Source organism: Mesoplodon bidens (assembly GCF_964165515.1).
Source record: "Mesoplodon bidens genome assembly, chromosome: 12".
Lineage (NCBI taxonomy): Eukaryota > Metazoa > Chordata > Mammalia > Artiodactyla > Ziphiidae > Mesoplodon > Mesoplodon bidens.
In genome coordinates this window covers 59,665,391-59,685,458 of record NC_138168.1, presented here as the reverse complement: position 1 = coordinate 59,685,458, position 20,068 = coordinate 59,665,391, and the positions used below count along the sequence as shown (strand labels likewise).

Sequence of the window (20,068 nt, the reverse complement as noted above, 5' to 3'; positions counted from 1 at the left end):
AAGTTGCCTTAAGTAGTGTGAAATTAAGTTTAATTATTTGTAATATTAATCTATACTTTAATTTCATAGTTGTTTAAAGCCTCCATAGACTTCTGCACTGTTATTTTCCACATCAGAAATTTTCAGATAATACCCATATCTTTATTAAACAAGAACAAAAATTATATTCTAGTTATTATTTAAAGAAAATGTGTGACATATAGCTGTTTTCCCTTTTCACCAATATAAAACTCTGATAGACCCTGTGTTTTATTCAATAATCTAAGACAAGTTTCATAAGATCATATGACATGATGAAGCAAGTGACTTCACAAAAATCACTGAGTTAAATAATGCATGCTTCAAGATGCCCTTAAGGCTTAGACATCCACTGCGGCAAACTATTTAATTAATAACATGCACGTTACAAAACTCATCATTATATATTTATACAATAGACTGCTAAGATTTTTTTAAAACTTTTTCAGTAATGTCAGTTCCCCTATACATAATTTTTAATTTTTATATGATGAACCCAAAGGGCTAACATCTAGGCCATCTCTACCCAGGGCAGCAGCATCTACTTCTGCTTTCCACTACAAGTTTATAAAAAATATTTCAGTTTATAAAAAATATTTCCCATCATTATGTCACTTAGTATTTCTAAAAGCTATATAGCATAGGCACTGTTATTATTTTTACTTTTTGATGAGATATTAACTCTAAGAGATGCTAACTTGCTATTGCCAGACAGCAAATAAGAGAAGGAACTAAGAATTAAAATAGAGTCTTGCTGATATCAAATCTCCTGTACTTCGCATGATGCTGGAATTTCCCTGCACTTGGGTTTGGTGGTAGATGTGGCAGATGGTAGAAAAGGTTAGCCTTGTGAAGGAATGGCTAGCAGAAGGGGTCGAAATTTCTAGAGGCAATTTAGAAATACATGTACCAAGTTCGTCTTATGCCAACACCCAAAAAAACAAGATATGTGTCTGGTCAAATATATCCTTGTGTTTTTTTAAAAAGACAACTGATTTTCTTTATGCCATTACAATCAACCATAGGCAGGTTTAGTTTTATTCTTTCATTTATTCAACCAATACTATGTACTGTTGCTCCTTTCCAGGTCCTACTGGAAATAAAATGGTAAGCAAAATAAACATGGTCCCTGCTTTAATGAACTTTATTTTAACAGCAGTGGGAAGCCGTTGGAGGGTTCTAATTAGTGGAGTGACATGGTACAGTCTTAGTCTATGTGCTACAATGTTGGTTTTGATGTGGATTAGGCTTAGAGAATGCAGTCAGGGAGATAAGACTGGTGGCAGCTGTATAATTTGGGTGAAGGATGATGTTGACCGGAGTTAAGGCAGTAGCAGTGGGGATGGAAAAAGTAGAGACAGGAGATATTTAGGAAGTAGTAGTACTTTGCAACGAATTGTATGAGGAAAAAAAAGGTCAAGTGATCATACATGCCAGTTTGCCCAGGACAATTCTAGTTTTTGCCTTTTGTCCTGTCATAATTATTAAGAGTATCCCCCTTTACTTTCAAAGGCATTCCAGTTTGGATGATAAATTATATGTTAATCCTAGAGATAAGGAGAGGAGGATTCAAGAATGATGCTCAGGTTTCTGGCTTGAACACTGTGTAGAAAGTTGTGTCATTTTCTGAAAGGTGACACACTAGGGGAAGAATCGGTTTGAGGGTAAGATTATAAGTTCAGATTTGGATATAGTGTGTTGAAGGTGACTTTCCTACATCGAGGTGAGGACATATAACAAGAATCAGATGACTATATGGGTCAGCAGTTCAGGTTGGAGACCTTAGTTAGAGATATGTGAATACGGTATCTCTCTCTCTCTCAAAATATCTTATTGTATGTACCCTTCTTCTTGCAGTGATGTGAGATGATAAAATGCCTACCTGGTGAGATGAAGTGAGGTAAATGACATAAGCATTGTGTCCTAGTGTTAGGCTACTATTGACCTTCTAATGATGTATCAGAAGTAGGATCATCTGCTTCAGGTGATCCTAAATCATGGAGCCATGATGAAGTCGATGGTTGGATGTCAGGAGCAGATGACGTGATGGTTGGGTATCCTGGGTGGGAAGGATTGGGATGGTGCAAGATTTCATCATGCTACTCAGAACAGTATGCAAGTTAAATTTTATGAAGTGTTAATTTCTGGAATTTTCCATTTAATATTTTTGGACCACAGTTTACCACAGGTAACTGGAACTATGGAAGGTGAAACTGGTTAAGGGGGGACTACTGTGTATTGATTTGAGGGTGACCAGCATGGATGGCAACTGAAGTGACAGAAGTAGACGAAATTACCAAGCCAGAAAGTATGGAAAACTGTATCAAGAGGTTCAAGTTGTCGCTGAGGAACTCAAAGCAGCACCCAGTTTTAAGGGAAACAAGGCGGGGACTCACAGAGGAGATCTGGAAAGGAAAAGCTAGAGTCATAGGAAAACTGGGAGATGGCCAAGTAATGGAAGCCCTAGGAAAGGAGTGTTTCAAGGGGAGAGTGGATAGCAATGTCAGATGCTATCAAGAGGCTGCATGAAATAAGAAAAGTTGTACATTGAACTCACTAACCAGTAAGTCATTAGAGATGGTGGTGATGGTGGGTTGGTGGCATTGGGAGACATAAGCCTGATTATAGGATTTTAAGTAATGATTGGAAAGTGAGTGTGAACAATTTTTCAGAATTATAACTGAAGAGGAAAGAAAGCATTAGTGAAATACCTGGAGAATATGCAGAATTTGCAGGCCATGATGTCTCTAATGCCGCTGTGAGATCACCTAATATATTGTACTTAGAGGCTTCTATCTCTAATATCCATCACGTAGATGGATTGCATTTGTATGATTGCAGCTATTATGTAATTTTAATTTTTAAATTTATGTATTTTTAGGTATTTGTATATTTTTTACCTAAATGTTTTAGGTAAATTCTTTTTAAGTAGTGGGAGCAAGGACACAATTTATAAAGTTGCTTTAACTATTTTTGCCCCCAAAAAATGCATCTCATAAATTTGCTCCATAAAAATAAAATACTGCCTTAGTTTTTTTCCCACTGTCCAAAATATTATGCTGCTCTAGGCTTCAGAACACTGGGAACTCTTTGAATATTCTTTGGCAGATAAAAAAGGTAAAGATTTATGGCAAAGGAAAGCATTTCTGAAAAAGGTGCTCCACATTGCCTTTGTGCACGTGCATAAATTATAAACGGGGCTCAGGGGTGCAGTCACTATAATAGCTTTTTGCTCTCTTTGAAGAAAATAGAAAATGCTCACTTAGGGGCTACTGCTTGTGTTTCCATTAATGAATCTTCTAAGGTTGAATGATTTTAAATAGGATATTTATGTTCCTTGGTTTAGCAGGGCAAGAAGTGGGAGAAATACATGTGATTAAGGTATCTAATGTAATAAATTTATACAGACATTTAATAAAAATGCTGTTAGTAATAATAATAATAATAAGTCATAGCTAAAGACTTTGAGGAGGATTCACAATCAAGGGAAAACAACCACCAAATCATATGTTCCTGGAGAATTTGATTAGCCTTCAGTGCTCAAGATTTATAATGATTTGAAGCATTGACAAACAACTCTTTTGCACCAGAGTTGTAATCATGACAAACAAGCAATCTTACCCAACTCAAATGAATGAACTTGGTGTTTTTTTCTTTCTTAACCCCTTGGTAAATATTAATTGAAGTCCATTGTTTTACAAGTATATATATTCTATGACTTTAAAGTAGTAATACTGTTTTACATAATAGATTATAAATGTTTCACTACTTTGCACCCTGAATACACCTGTAAGGTTATCAGTATCCTTGGTCAGAAATTTACTTTTAGATTTGGCTTTTCTTTTCTGGAAATATGTTTAGATTAATTTATTAGCAAATCTATATTATTTAATGAGACTTTAAAAAAATTCTTCATCGTCTGTATTTGAAATTGTTTAGTCATCACCTACATGTCACTTTTGTTATATAATAATTAATCACAGTTAGTATTAAGGCTGGATGATCCGTGATGATAGTCCATTTTGCACCTGTGTATATTGTGAGGGTTGTCTGCTTCTGGTGGAGCTTAGCAGTTCTGAAGATTCTTATGAAATATAACATATGCTACTTACAGCATAATATCTTTGTAAAGTTATTCCATAATAGCATGTGTTTAATTGAATTAAAATGTTATATTAAAATATATTTACCTCACTGAACAAGAAATAATCTTACAAAGACTTTCAGAAAGTTTAATTTTGTGAGTTAAGTCAGAAAATCACAATGGGATCATTATCGTTACCCTTTGAAAGGCACATGTAGCACAGAAACTTATGAGCATAAGCTTTAAATAGTGAATAATGATGATTCGTTGCATGCCCTAAAGTTTTTTCTAGAGATTTCTACATCAAACATTGTCTCCCTATTTCAAGCAGTAACTGTGTCAAACCAATCCAATTTGAGAATTACAAACAATAAATATATTCTTTTTAGCTTTATATCCAACTTTGAAATATACTCCCCCAGTTTTTATTGAATATATATGTATACGTACATAAATACACACATAACATTTATACATACACACACACTGATATATGTATGTATTTCTAAAGTTGCTCTTGGGAAAGAAGAGATCTCCATTATATTTAATGCATGTTTTTATGAATTGAAACATAATATGTAGTTTGAAATGCGGTAAGCATTGAGCTACCTCTATTTGAGATTGGAAATTCCTTGAAGCCTGGATATAATGGAAAGTGTCAAGTCAGAAAGGAAAACTCCCTTGCTTACCAGAAGAAACAAACTGAAGGCTTGTTTTTCTTTCTTGAGAATTATGGTTACCAAATACTGGTCCATGGGGATTTTATCCTATCCCACTGAAATAGATAAATTAAGACAGTTATAGTGAGTTATTTTCCAAAGTTAACTGTGTTCTCTCTAACACTTTTCTTCAAACTATGGTTCCTACTGGTTTACCTTTAAATCGCCATTTTATGAAATGATGCTGATATTAGATATATTAGTTCTTTTTAATTTCCTACTTGGAAAAATTAAAAGTTAACGACCTTGTGTCCATCCCCTTTGGGAGGAAACTGTGGCTGGTTGTAAAACTGAAGCGGATATTTAAATGTGAAGAACTGGAGGTGAAAGCAGAGGTTGGGGGTAAAGAAACCAAGAGAGAGAAGCTAAAGAAGAAAGGATTGGAATGTAGAAAAATGGGTAATTTTAAAAGGGAATTATCAAATTATCCATTAGGAAGGTCTGAGGTTGGATTTAGGGATCCTTTTGTTTGTTCATTCAGCCATCATCTCTTGACACTGATGGCTGCTTTAAGACAGTTTCCCAAATGTGCCTAATTCTAAGAATCACCTGTCCTCTGTCATACAGATTCTTAGCAAGAGGGGCCATGGATCTGGAAACATTGAGAAATGGCTGCTTTAGAAGATAGAAGATATGTTAGATTTTTGTCTCTGTTCTTGAGCAATTTCTAATCTGTCCTATATCTCTAAGCCTCCGGTTTTTTAATCTGTAAAATGTAGATAATAATGCTTTCCTTGCCAGTTTTCAAGGCAAATGAGGTAAAAGGGAGATGTATTCCAAGGGTTACTGGAGCTTGTAAATTGAGTAGGATTTATAATATTAATTGTGTATGTATGTGGAGGATGGTGGTGGCTTTGAGAAAGAAAGAAAGTGAGGCGATTACAAAGAATTTAAAAAAAAAATTTCATCTTCTCAAAGTTCTGTTTCCCAAGTTTATTACCTGGCTTTTATTTGTTAAGAGAATGTGAAATATTCCTTAATGAATCTGTTTTCCTTTGCTTATTCTTGTCTTCCTCCAAACTAACTGTTTATTTCAAATCTTCTTTACCACATCATAAACTCACACCTCCAGCACTTAGACTAGGCATTTATTTAACCTAACCCTTTGTGTCCCAGACAAATGCCGTTGACACTGCTTTAAAGGCCCAAGCACAACACCTTGCATTTTAGTGGAGAAGTGATTATTGAATGAAGTAAAAGAATGAATCTCTAAATTTGACCCTGTCTCTTTCCACTGTACTATTTGCTAAAAATCCTGTGTTCTTACTTTTAAGGATACTTGGAGAAAAACAGTTCACCATTCCCTTTGATAGTTATTTCTAAGTTTTTATTTTTTTATGTTAACAAAATCTCTCTTCAAAAGTTTCCCTTTACCATAAGTCTCTCATGCTGGAGTTTAGCATGCTACTGTATTTATATTTTCAGGTTATCTTTATTCAAATAAAATAAGTTGTCTTTTTGTGGTAAGCTTTAGCTGGGAATAATTTTCCTTTCTGTGATAGTTAGCTGCTTTCAGTAACTTATTTTTCTGATTCATTTAGCAGCAGCAACAGAAGAACCAGAAGTGATTCCAGACCCAGCCAAGCAGACAGACAGAGTGGTGAAAATAGCAGGAATCAGTGCTGGGATTTTGGTGTTCGTCCTTCTGCTCCTGGTTGTCATATTAATTGTAAAGAAGAGGTAAGACCTGATCTTGTTCTGTCCCTCCCACTCACCATATGTCACTGTCACGAGTTTTGAAGCACTTTTTTGTTTCCCTGAGTGATTTTAAATTAGAACACACAACAAGAATTGAATTTTAACAACATTGCCAGCATCTGGGTCTGTTTCTTATGCTTTGTAAATAAATTCTTATTGGTTATTTACAGTTTAATTTTGGATATAAAATATACTTTTTGTCAATTTAACCTTGAAATTAATGTATGAATTTAAATTCCTCAAACGCTTGAGTTATTAACGTATCTTATGTTTTGAAGCATTATGTATTGCGAATGGCAAAATAAGAGTTTATTATGATATTTGGGTTATGGTCTATGAATTATTTTGTACTCTTACTCTGTTTTTCTAAATATTGGCTACAAATAAGATAAGAAGAATATGGGTGTTATTTTACAAAATTGTATATTAATAGTCACTGACTAAATATTTCAGCACTTTAATATGAAGAGTCAATTTTTTTTTAATTGAGCATTAGTCTTTTATACTATATCAACCAATATCGCCATCTTCTGGAATTATATGAAGATATTAAGACCTACAGGAATTTAAATTGAATTCTATTTGGGAGATTAAGGTATACTTCTACCAGAAAACATTTCAAATACAGTTTTTATAACTTGAACTTTTTCCTATTCCATAAAGTGTCATTATATGTAAGGCATTGTTTTGGAAATTAATACAACTCTCCAATCTTTCCAATCGTATGTTTTAAATAATATTAAAATTTGGAAGGATTTAAAAACAAATCTTTACAGAGTATAGTCCTAAAATACTATGGTGTAGAGAAGAAGTGTTTGTCATTCATTAATTATATTGAATATAATAAAAGATGTTGCTTACATTATATTAAATCATATAATGTACTATTCTGATTGTTATTTTGTACTCAAACTAAATCATTAATAATATAGATAAGACTCATACTACATGTTTAATGATTCCATGAGAGTTTATTTTAATGTATTGCCTCTTTACAATTATCCCCTGGAGATATATATGTTGGAGAAGACACATCTGCATTAGAAACATTAGGTATGCATTGTAGTGTTTTGTGTTAAATTAGCTACATACGTGCTTTCCCCAATAGTGCTTTCTCTTTTTGCTGCTGTCTACCTCTGTGGTTGGAAAATACATCATATTTGAGACAGGAAGATTTAAGTATTTTACTAACACAAATTTGCCAATCAAGATCAATAAAATCTTTGAATATAACTTTCAGATCTTATGTTTCTATTTAGTTTAAATTTATATTTGGAGAGTTAAACTAAATAGTTTAGAGAGTTAATTAAATTTTGCTTTAGAGTTAAAATTATCTCAGCCACTTCAGATTGGATATGAAAACATAAAAATGGCCTCTGGTTATGTCTTCACTCAGAATTGGGTTAAACTTACTGATTTTATTGGTTAATTATTTGAAAACACTTATTATTGTAGCCTTTCTTATCTGTGGCCGTCTGTTTTAAAAATAACCAAAAAATTGAAACATAAATTTTCTAAAGTACACCAAAACAATCTCTAAGCATGATTTTTTTTGTGTGGGTAAAATGCTCTGACAGCTCTCTAAAATTGCCTAATGCATCAAATTCTTTTTCTGGTTCATATTTTAAATGGTTGGATAAATGAGCCTTTCTATTAAAATGTTTAATGTTTGAGTTTTTATAATTATGCTTTAATTGATTGTCTTCTACTAGAAAGTATGCTAGGGCTTTTGTTTCTCTTCCTCATCACTACCTCTAGGACTAGAAAAGTTGCAATTTTATAGATAGATGAAGTTACATGTTTAGATATATTACCTTCTAGTGTATAATATAACTAAGAATCCCTTACTTACCTAAGAAACTTTGTAATGACTTTTAGTTGTATGTAGTGTGTCACACATATATTGTGTATGACAATCACAAATATGTTTATTATACATACACAAAAGCATAGATACATAACAGTATTGGTCAGTATCAAAGTTAACAATTTTAGTATATAATGTAGTTTCCCTACATTATATACTAATACACAAATTTATAATAAAAATAATGGAAAAGCAAATTATTTTAGCCCCTTAGTTTCTTTATTTTTGTGGGAAATTGTTAAGTTTCTCAAGACTTTATCCCTCACTGGGAATAGTATATGTAGGTATATTTCTCATGTTGAAAAAAAAAATCTGTGTATTTTTGGTTGTTGTATAAAGAAATGGTTTGGAATTTAATTTAGTAAAATTCTACAGCTAAGGGTATATATAAAGTAAGTTTTTAGGCTAAGAAAAGGGATATGCATCTTTCAAAACGCAATGTCATTTTAATTTAATCACTGTTGAATTATTTCCAAATGTATGCCATTTTTTCATTGGTTATGTATTATTTTAAATTTGCAGCATGAATACATTAATAATTCCAAACATAAATTTGAAATTATGCTTCAGTACAGTAAATGTTTGTGTGTGATATCATGGTCACATACATCATCTACTGTAGAAATATCTTTGTGCATATATAGTGTACGGTGCATATGTATATTCACATAATATATGTATGTACCTGTGTATTAATAACATATAATGACTTATTTATAGAAATTTAGGTGTCATTCTGCATATATTCTATATTAACCTAATAGATCTTTATGTTTTGTATCTAAAAAGAAATAGTCAATTTAGTGTAGAAGTTCTATACACAGCTGTTCCATCTGTCATGACATTTAGATGGTAATGGATGATATTACGCTTAACTGCATGTTGAAAATACACAATCCATTTAATTTTTCAATTTTTTTGGCTATAAAAAAGTCAGCATGTTATTTTTTCCAAATTATGTATTTTATATTTTATTTTCTATTGCGTATCTGTTTAATTGCATGGCAAAAGATATCTAACCAATGCATGAGCAAATTGAAATACAAACCAAAAAATCATGAATTTTATTTTATTTTATTTTATTTTATAACGCACATTTTTCTGCTTTATTGAATGTGACAGAGTCACGCTTTTCATTCACCATTGCTTCTCTTTTTCCACTGTCTGTGATTTGCTTGCCAGGAGGAGCTACTATTCTTACTCCTACTACCTGTAAGTAGAAAATGGGTGATATATGACTTTACATGTGTTAAAGATGCAGTATCCCTTTTCAAAAAAATAAATAAATAAAACCCAAACCAAAAAACAGAATGTTTGCAATTTTGGTGACATTTCAAAAAATATGTTTTCCTGGACTCTAAAACTATAAAGTTTACCTATTAACCTATTTTGTTAATCTTTTTAAAAAGGGATATTGTATTTCTGTATGTTCAGCTACTTTTAATTTTTATTTACAATTTTCCATAAGTAGCCATAGTCTACAGCCTAAAGCATCATTTATTTACTTAAGTCAAACCTGTACCTTATCAATGTGATGTTTCACTATCTGGTAAAGTAGAGATAGGGTTTGTAATTAATTCACTAATACCTATCTTTACATAACACTTATGTTTGACAAAATGAGCCAAGTGATGTATTCATAGAAGAACATTCAAAGTGCCTTCACAGAATGTGAATCAGGTCAGGTCTTACTGTGATAACATCTCTCTCCATATTTCCAGGAATCCAGGATGGGTTATAACTTCAGAACACCTTTTGGGCTGCTAAAAGCATAATGTTGCAGTGACAAAGAAATAAAAAATTCTTTTTAGAGAAGATATTTTGAGTTTGTTTATTATGACTTAAATAGGAAAATGATTTTGTAAAACCAAGACCAAAAAGAGAAGTAGAAAACCTGTCAACCTACACAAAACACACCTAGGTGTCACATATCTCCTTTTGTCCTCCAGTTTTAGCTCTTCCTATGCTTAGGTATGAAATGCTACTTTGGATGACGAAGGCGAGTATTGTCCGCTCTATTTTACTAATCATTTTCAGTTTAAATTCCAGGGTATTCATCCAGTCCAAAGGAATGATACAACAAAGTTTTCTTGGTCTTTGCTTGATCAGTATTTGATCCACCAAATTTTGAGACTTAAGGATGGTGATTAAGTACTTTTGGGGCATATATCCCACAATATTATTTCACTAGGTAAATTTAAGCTAGCTTTACTAAAACTTTTGGTAAGAGTCTCAATGACTATAACGGAATTCTGCCAACATTTTAAATATTATAAACATTTGGTTTCTTAAAATCTGCTAAAATAAGCAGGTGTAAACTAGCAGTACTCCTAGCTTATTTTGATGAATCATAATATCCTTGTTAAATCATGTTTGATGAAGCCAAAGGTAATTAAATGTACCATTTCATACAATGATGGAGCACTTTTCCTCTTTATAGCCCACCCATATATCCACCTGCAGAAGTTTATGCTGTTGGCTGCTTTGATAATGGAAGTCATTTGCACATCTGTCAAACTCAAGGAGTTGCAAAATGATTTGCTTAACTGTCCTGAAGTGTACATTATATATGCTGGTTGTTCAGAGAGAGACAAAGAGTCAAACATGCAGGAATCAATAAATGTTTAATTATGAGAACATCAATAAGCTTACCATTAGCCATCCACTTATCTATAATGTTAGAATGGGATTGCCTTTTTAGTTGATATGTAGCATTTCTATATTCTAGACTATGTAGTAGGTTTTGATACTGTCATTGTAATACTTAGGGTTACTGGCATTATCAATCATAATTAGAAAAAATGTCACAGACATATTTTTTAAAGCTGCTTAAATAGATGTAGCGAAGCTACTATGAATTAGACATTTTAAAAATAAAACTAGAAATAAAATAGAGTAAAACTTAAAAGAAAACCAGGTGTGATCTTTGAACTAAAATTCATTGGCATCATCATAGTAAACTGTCAGTTCTTGATCAAAACACTTAACTCTAATGCTGATTTTTATTTCTTTTGTAATAACCTGAATTAAAGCCTACCTCACAGGGTTGTTGTGAGGATTAAGGTATAAGAACTGAGGTGATAGTATACAGTTGGCAGATATTAACAAAGGTTATATATATTCACCCATAATTTGTCGATTAACAAAGGTTTGTGAATCTGAAAAGTCCTTCAGTGCCATGAAAACTTCTACCTGTCATGCATTTGACAAGTTCATTACTTCTTATTTTTCCTCAATCATAAAATATGTTTAAATTTTATGTTTTAAAGTAAAGCCTCAAAATTTAAACATCTTTTCCACTTGCCTTGAACTATCCATCTTCAAATTTTTTACATTATTTTTAATCCAAATTTCAAGTTGTCTTATTTTTATCCACTTCAATCTCTCAAATTTTTTGAGGAATGAATTCATCCTTTCTTCTTATCCAAGAAACAAAGATTGAAAGTTATTTCTTAAACTATTTTTTTAAACTTTAAACTGGCAAAACATTTGTGCTACATTCATATTATTCTCAAATTTATAACAACTAATGTTTAACTCCTAGAGCAGTGGGTGCTTCATATTACAGTACACTTGGTAATGTGGCAATTAAAAAAAAAAGTGAGTAACTGGATATAGTATAAGAGCTTAGGCCTTGGAACCAGGTCATTCTTTACTGCTTATTAGATTAATAACCTTGGGCAAGTTATTTAACTTGTCTGAGCCTGAGTGAGCTCATCTATACAATTAGAATTCTCATGGCTTTTTCAGTTCATTGATCTGAGAATTAATTGAGTTAACAAATGACAAGTGCCAGGCATATACCAGACCTAATTCATCCATTCAACAAGTATTTATTGAGTGTTTGCTATATGACAGACACTGCTCTAAGTGCTAGGGATATACAGATGGTTCTTCCCTTCATGGAACATACAGTGGGGAAAACAATTAAAAGGATACTCACAATAATGTGATGAGTGTTATTATAGGCAGAAAACATGTTGCTATAAAAATACCTACCAGGGAAACCTAACCTGAGACAGGTTGTATTGGGTTCAGTCAGAGAAGTCTCCCTGATGAGGCAAGACAGAATGGAAGTTAACCAGATACTAGAGGTAAAAAAACATTGTAGGTAAAAGAACAAATATCCTATAGGTAAGTTTGGAAATGTCCTAGAGGTAAGTTTGGAAAGTGAAGCCTATAGACTAACATATGACCTGCTGATGTGTAATTTGCCCCACACATTCTTTCAAAAAATAGAACCACTTTAAAGAATAAGGAAATTTAACATAAATATTCAGAATCATGTCTTCTCTTTAAAAATAATTTTAAAATGAGAGACTCAACTCTGGGATCAAATGCCAATATTCACTTAGGCAAGTTGCCCCCTAAACTGCTCTCCAGTTCTCTGCAGTCCCCACCCTACCATGTGGTGTCTCATCACTGGCAGCAGCACTATTTATATTCCCTGTGTGAAACCTGTAAGGGTTTTACAGGGTTTTTGCCCCCTAACCTAGATAAAAGAGATAAGAGATCTTTCAGTGAATAGAGCAAATATTGCTACTAAGTGATGGTGGTGGTGACAGTGGTTGTGATGGTGTAGTAGTAGTGATGGTGGTGGTGACAGTGGTTGTGATGGTGTAGTGGTAGTGATGGTGGTGCTGACAGTGGTTGTGATGGTGTAGTGGTAGTGATGGTGATGGTGGTAGTTCTTGTTACAGTTTTGTCATTGTTTTCTTATTGATAATATTGTCCTTATCATTATTATTATTTCTAAAAACATTAATGCCATTTCCAGCCCTAAAGCCTAGTTTATGACTATCTTACTTAAGTATCAGATCTGCTATGCCAATATATTGGGTATTGTTGGGTATGTACCCCTGAGACCAAGTACTATAATTCTCAAAGAAAAATATCCTACACCTGAGTAGCTCTCAAATCATCAGATTAATTTTCTAAAGGAAAAGCCTTTGGACACAAACACAACTACTAAATGAGTCTTTTTTTTTTAAGGCATTTGTAGTATATTTACTCTAGTACAGATACTCATGAGAATCAGAAGAATTTGTCTTAGCTAATAATCCAGCAGAGAAATGTTACTCTTAAAACAACTGAAAAATACTTCCAAAGCAACGTAAACTGCTGCCATAAACTTAGAAACATAATCTGGCTACTACAGGCATTTAGAGTTTCTTTATTTCTTTTTAGAGTGCCTTATTAATGTGAGATAAATGTTTTATATGCCTTTTATAGGTTCTTAATTGCATGTTTCATGTGTAACATTCACAAAGAACCAGAATGTATTTCACATCCTTGGTATGTAAGATAAAGATATCAGTGTTTGAGTAGCTCAAAAGTCTAACTCTGCTAATTTCCGAATCCCCTGTGTCATTTGCCTTGCTGCATTCATAAGGCCATTCTGTAGTTGGTACTCTGCCATGGGGTTCTGAAACACATTTTTAGGATTTGACCATGTTTGTCATTCAGTATTATGATCATTTGCATAATACCTCTGCATAGCATTTTCCAAACTTTTCTTAAAGTACTTTTCTTATAAAGTATATAATTTTCCATATATTCCTGAGTATTTGCATTATATCTAGCTGCGGTTGATTCTACAAGTTTCTAGGTTAGGTTTGGATTAATGTTATAAATATATTGCTACATATGTTAATTCTACATGTTGCATTTTTACTAAACAATAGAACAAAGAGTGAAGAATGGGATTTCTTTATCTATTTTAGTTGGATGACTATAGTAAAATAAACTTGAAAAAGTAGTCATGTTATTCCCCCAGAAGAACTTCTAAAAGTTGCCGAAGCGTGTTAATCACCCAGGAGGAAAACCAAAATTGAGCATTAGCTTAAGTTTTCCTTGAGCAACTCTACTAAGGAAGTATTTACTTACTGTTCTAATAAAGTATAGTCATGCTTTATGATAATTTACTTTAATGATAAAATACAAGAATTGATGAGACATTTGGGTTGACAGCTTGAATGTTGAAATATCCATATGACAAAACAATTTTATAGCAATCAACAAATATTGTTTGGATGTCAAACTTTCATCCTGAAATTATGACATGTTTTTAGAGTTTCTAAACCAAATCTGTATTCTTATCCTCGGGCTTCCCTGAACTATTTACTGCTGGTGTCAACTCTCCTTCAAGCCTCACACTAAGGTTTCCCTTTGGTATTTGTCTTGGCAGCAAACTTGCTAAAAAACGCAAAGATGCTCTGGGGAACACCCGGCAGGAGATGACGCACATGGTGAATGCTATGGATCGAAGTTACGCTGATCAGAGCACTCTGCATGCAGAAGACCCTCTTTCCATCACCTTCATGGACCAACATAATTTTAGTCCAAGATGTAAGTTCTTCATCAAAATTTTAATCAAAGATTTTTAAAGTTCTTTAGTGTCTCTCTGAATTCAACACATTACCTTTTGAATAGTGAGGGGAAATAAGAAAGAGAGATGGGAAAAGTAGCTGGAAAGAGAAAAAGTGATATAGAATATTATGGAGTTTATCAGAAGGCTTATTTTCAGTCTTGATATTGGATTTAGTTTAACTTCAAACTGTATGAATTTTATTACAATGTTATAAGACATATCCATATACCACTCACCAAATCTTATGTTATTGCTTTAAGTTAAAATATACTTGATTGCCTACATAAAATTAGTTCATGTCAAAGCTTATTTATAATTGTTTTGCCATTTGAGTCTTCCTTTGTGTAAGATAAAGTTCCTTTTGAGATAAGAAATATCATAATTCTTTCTGGGAGTTATTGGCATGGGAAGGTTATTCTATTTAATTATTCTATAGACTCCTGGAGAACTTCAGTAATAATTAACCAGGGGAAAGAGGAATCTACATACTCTTAAGTATCTGGTGTGAAGTCCAAAAGTTTACTTGAATTGAGGGATTGGCAGGGAACGGTGAAATCCACCCATTCACCCATCCATATTAAGAATTCCTCATGTTGATCTATGAAGGCAGATCTTTTAAAATACTGTCTTTTAAAATATTTCCTCTGAAGTAGTTTACTGCTTCACAATCAATATTATTATCTTCAAATTTTCTATGATTTTTATATCTTGTTCTATAGCACTGTCTTTATTTTATTGCTTTAAGTTAAATTACCTGTCTCTTCAAATCCCCAAGTAAAATTGGTACTTGAAGAAGGCAAATTTTGTTTATCCTTGGCCTTGTGTACACAGAGGCATTTTGTCACAGATCCCAGAGGTATGTTCACCTCAGTTGGGGAAACCCATGTATAAGGAAAGAAGTAAACAATAGAAGTATTGTTAGATAGTATTGTTAGTAGATTATAAACATATGGAATGGTAAGATTGAGAAAATAAAGTATTTGTAGGTTGTATGCATTTATGGCTTTTCAGAAAGGGATTTTTTTCTGAAATGTTCAGCTTGGTGAAAACTATTAGTAATTATTGGCCATCATTTTCCCTGATATATATCTATACCAAATTATTAGTTAGAAATGTTGTAATGAGTCATTTTGGATTTAGTTTTAATAATGATAGAGCTTTTCTGATCTATTTTATTTTCATTTCACTATAAGATAAATGATAGAGAAAAAACATAAAATCTTATTATTGTTGAAAGTAAGTTTTGTTAAAAATATAGATGTATCATCTCTCTAATCACTTGATTTAAAAATTAATCAGTTAAGGATTTGAAAGGATTTTTGCTTCCAAAGCTTTTCTATCTACTGACTGTGTACCTTATTAGGAGGCTTGAATTTAGCAGTATAACTATAAATATACACTTATGAACTTGGAGAAAGGATTAAATCTATTTCCCCAAGTTAACTAAAAATATTTATTTGGAATGAATATAAGATAATTACTTCTCTAAGTACCTCACACTTGATAAATCTAAAATACATGTTTTTCCCCCCTAATTTTATAATCTTTATAATGTCATGCTGAATCTTCTTGGCTTTTAAAATTGAAATGACTACTGAAATATAATTATAGATGCACCTTTCCTGGTATTTTGAGATAACCCAAGCTTTGAAAAAGAGAATTTTACCTTTGCAGGTTATAGTAATCAAAGAAAGTTTAATAGATATATTTCTTAAGAAATGATAAATCTATTTTAAAGGAAAAAAGAGCATAAAATACAACTTTAGGGCAATATGTTCCTTCATGAGCTTTGTTTTCCTACAGTGCCCAATGATCCACTTGTGCCGACTGCTGTGTTAGGTGAGGCCCTAATTCTTTGTCATCTTTTTTTGCATGGATCACCCCTCCTTGCATGGGTTATAGCTTTGTCCACGCAGTAATTATTTACAGCACAGGAAGCAGTTTGATTTCGAAAATATAGTCCTGGTTTTATCAAAGAGAGCAACTGTGGTCAACACAATTAGATCTAGTGCATTTCAAATTAGTAAGGTATGCTTTTTTTTAAACAACATATCCTCTCATTTTTGGTTCTGTTAGATTTGGAGTGAAAGTATAAGGACCCCCAATATATAACTAATGTTTATATATGCAAGTAAGTAGAATGAACCCAAATGCACACATTTCAGGGGCCAGTGCTACCTGAATAATTAGTTTATATATAAAAATCTACCTGATTTAAAGGGATTTTCTAAATCCCCCTAATTTTATAGCAACTAAAGAACACATTTCCAAGTAAACATTAGGAATGTGTGCATTTGCTTTAGTTTTGTCTTTGTTAAGAATTTATAAATGCAGGTAAAGTTGCTACAATATTGATACGGAGTTTTGCATTCTATGTGCATCTTACATAAGCATTATCTTTCAAAAAATTTAGAATAAGCCAAGATTTACCACTATATAACATCCAAGACAACTGATATTGCTAGTGATGAATAAGACCTTTTCAGCTCTAAAATTAAAATAATGTTTAATCCAATGGGGTATTTAAGAATAGAATGAGTTTCATTTCGATTTGTACTCTATTCCTTGACTAATTATACACCAATGATTCATGACCAGCTTGCTCGTATGTTCACAAGTTGTCTTATCAGTTTGATCCCCCTGCTTCTAATATTTAAGATTTAACCAGAGAAATGTAGAAATTGCCAGATAAATGTATCTTAAAAGTTCCCAGTTCTCATGTTTTATATTTAAATTTCTTTGAACATAAAACATTAGCTTATGCATGTTTTTATTATCCATGTATTCAATGTTTAATTATATTTTTAAAATATGTTGGAACAATACAACTAACTCAGTTAAGCAAAATATACCTCTTTTTCACTAAAATAATTATTAAAAATTATAGTTTTATAATATAAAGATATATTCTAAAAGAATCTGTCTCTGATTGCACTCTCCCTTTGATGTCCACACCAGTAATGGCAGGGAAGTGAGCTGGGGAATTTGCCCTAAGGGATGGTCTGATCATGTAGGAAGGAGGCAGGAATCATGATCTTTGGGAGGCATCAAATGCCTCTGAAAATGTCATCTTCTGTTGAGTGCTGTAGAATGCTGTCAGCATCAAACTAATAAGTTAAATTCAATTAAGTTACTAAAAACTCAAGGAAAAAGATAGTTACCTCACTGTTAAAATTTCATTACAGTAATATTCAAGGACATGTAGAATTGGGTCTAAGTCTCAGTCCTCTTGTGGACTCACAGTATGAACTCATGAAAATACCTTTGTCTTTGCTTCTCCATCTGTAAAATATATAATATTTCTTACCATACCTTTTCCACAGAGCTTAGTAAAAAGAAAAGGAGATAATGTATAAAGTTTAAAAGATTATTGTAATAATTTTCCCCATGAAAGAGGATATTTTTGTTTAAGGAAGGCTAGAGTTAACACAATAGAGTTATAAAATCTGTTCATTTAAACAGTCATTGTGCATTTTATTTCACTTTGAAAGCCAAGCTGATTGTTTTTTGTTTTTTATATTTCTTCTTAAAAGCTAAAAAGCTCGTTAATCATACCAGATTTAGAAATGATTTGTTGCATTTTTTCATCATTCTTGGAATCACCATGTTTACAGTTGTTTTGCATCCAGTTGATTTTGTATTTATAAAGCAATTTTTGAAGTCACTTCAAATATTGCTTGATATTAATATCTGCTTACTGATTTAAAAAGAAGTTAGAAATTTTTGTATTGATTCATATTTTTGTTTTTTTGTGTTCTACTGCTTCATTGGGTTAAAGTCCCTATAACTGGTAAGTGTATTACAAAGAACTCTAGGAAACCTTTCCATCAAGGAAATATTTGAAGTTATTCATAAATGTGTGATAAGGATAATGATTAGTACATGTACTCTTACTTCTAGTCACATTATTAGGTAATTTAATGAGGTAGAAATGTATAGAGATTAATAATTCATGTGTGATTATTTTAAAAAATACTGCTCATTGTACTAATGTATTAAAGCTTAATGCAAAACAAAAGGCACTGTCTACTTCATATTGATAATCATGTAAGATTTGGAATATGGGTGAATTCTGTGTTTCTCACTGAGCCTTTTACAAATGTAAATATTCCACTGCTCCAGCAGGTACAACGTGCGCTCTGGGGCTACTTCACAGCGCACTGACTACCTTATTCCAGCTTGGGTCATTGCGTTTTGCCTCCCTGACATTATTCTCTTTACTTCTCATCCTAAGCTTTATATTCTGTGGTAGTGCCCAAATCCGTGGCTTCTGAATTTAATTTTACTGGGGAGATGTATATATTCTTTGTGTCAGTGTATTGATTACAATATTTTAGCAAAGATAGATCAGTTGAGTGTTGTCTCATAGGAAAAATAGGAAACTCTCATAAATCATGTTTGCTAGCAAATGTTTGTGTGTAGAGGGGTGGGAAACCAGAGTAAAGAGCATTAATTCATTTGGGTGTTTTTAGGTCACAACAGAATCCAGCAGAATTTTGTTTTTTTCGTTTTTTTAGTTCAATGTAGAGTTTTAGAAGTAAATTCAAAAAGAAAAAATGCATTCATCCTAATAAGAGAAAGTAAAGTAAATGCAATCAAGCTAAATTATAGAAGCATACAAATCTGATTGTGGGGTTCTTTTTTTTTTTTTCCTTCTCCAGGAAGAAAAAATGTTTATCATGGGGACAACAATTCATTTTTTGCCATATCCTATTTGTAGAGTTGGTGATAGAACAGGCAAATGTACCAGCACTTGAAATATGTTTAACTGTTAACTAAATATCGTTCTCTACAGTATGCATTATCATTAAAACAAAAGTTCCCCTAAGAGTGTATTTTCTCCTCTGTTAATGAGTATGGCAGTGTAATGTTTTCTTAAGTAACACCCCTTAAAACATTTGCTTTTTTTTTTTAACATGGTAAGTTTAAATGTGATAACTATAAGCATGCTTCTTCTCATTGTAATGATTAGTACTGTGGTCATTAAAATAATATTTATTTTTCAGAGGTAAAATGTTCTTGTTCTTTTCTTCCTTCTTATGACAGAGACTTAAGAGTTTCTTTTCATTTTAAGCTAACAACACAGTTGAGATGGGGCCTATACTTAAATGTGGGTCGTGAGGGATTTAATGGATTTTTAACTAACTGAGTCGTTGAAATATGTATTGAGTGACTGCTTTGCACCAGGCACTAAGAATAAAGAGAAAAATATGACTCCTGTCTCTACATGCTAAGTATTGAGAGTTTAGTGAGGAAAATAGATCAGTAAGTAAATGATTAAAATACATTGTAAGTGAAATGAATGTAGGAGA

The 20,068-nt window shown here is 32.4% G+C and overlaps 1 protein-coding gene across 4 annotated transcripts in view; it reads left to right on the top strand.

Moving 5' to 3' along the window:
- PTPRK (protein tyrosine phosphatase receptor type K) overlaps positions 1–20,068 on the top strand; it is a 588,095-nt gene that overhangs the window by 538,252 nt on the left and 29,775 nt on the right. The window contains exons 14-16 of one of the 4 annotated variants that reach the window (XM_081250575.1): positions 6,366–6,501; positions 14,574–14,734; positions 16,560–16,595. In XM_081250575.1, the coding sequence (XP_081106701.1) occupies positions 6,366–6,501; positions 14,574–14,734; positions 16,560–16,595 (333 nt within the window). Of the gene's footprint in view, positions 1–6,362; positions 6,502–14,573; positions 14,735–16,559; positions 16,596–20,068 lie in introns of all 4 variants that reach the window. The other 3 variants (XM_081250574.1, XM_081250577.1, XM_081250576.1) reach the window with 3 other exon arrangements.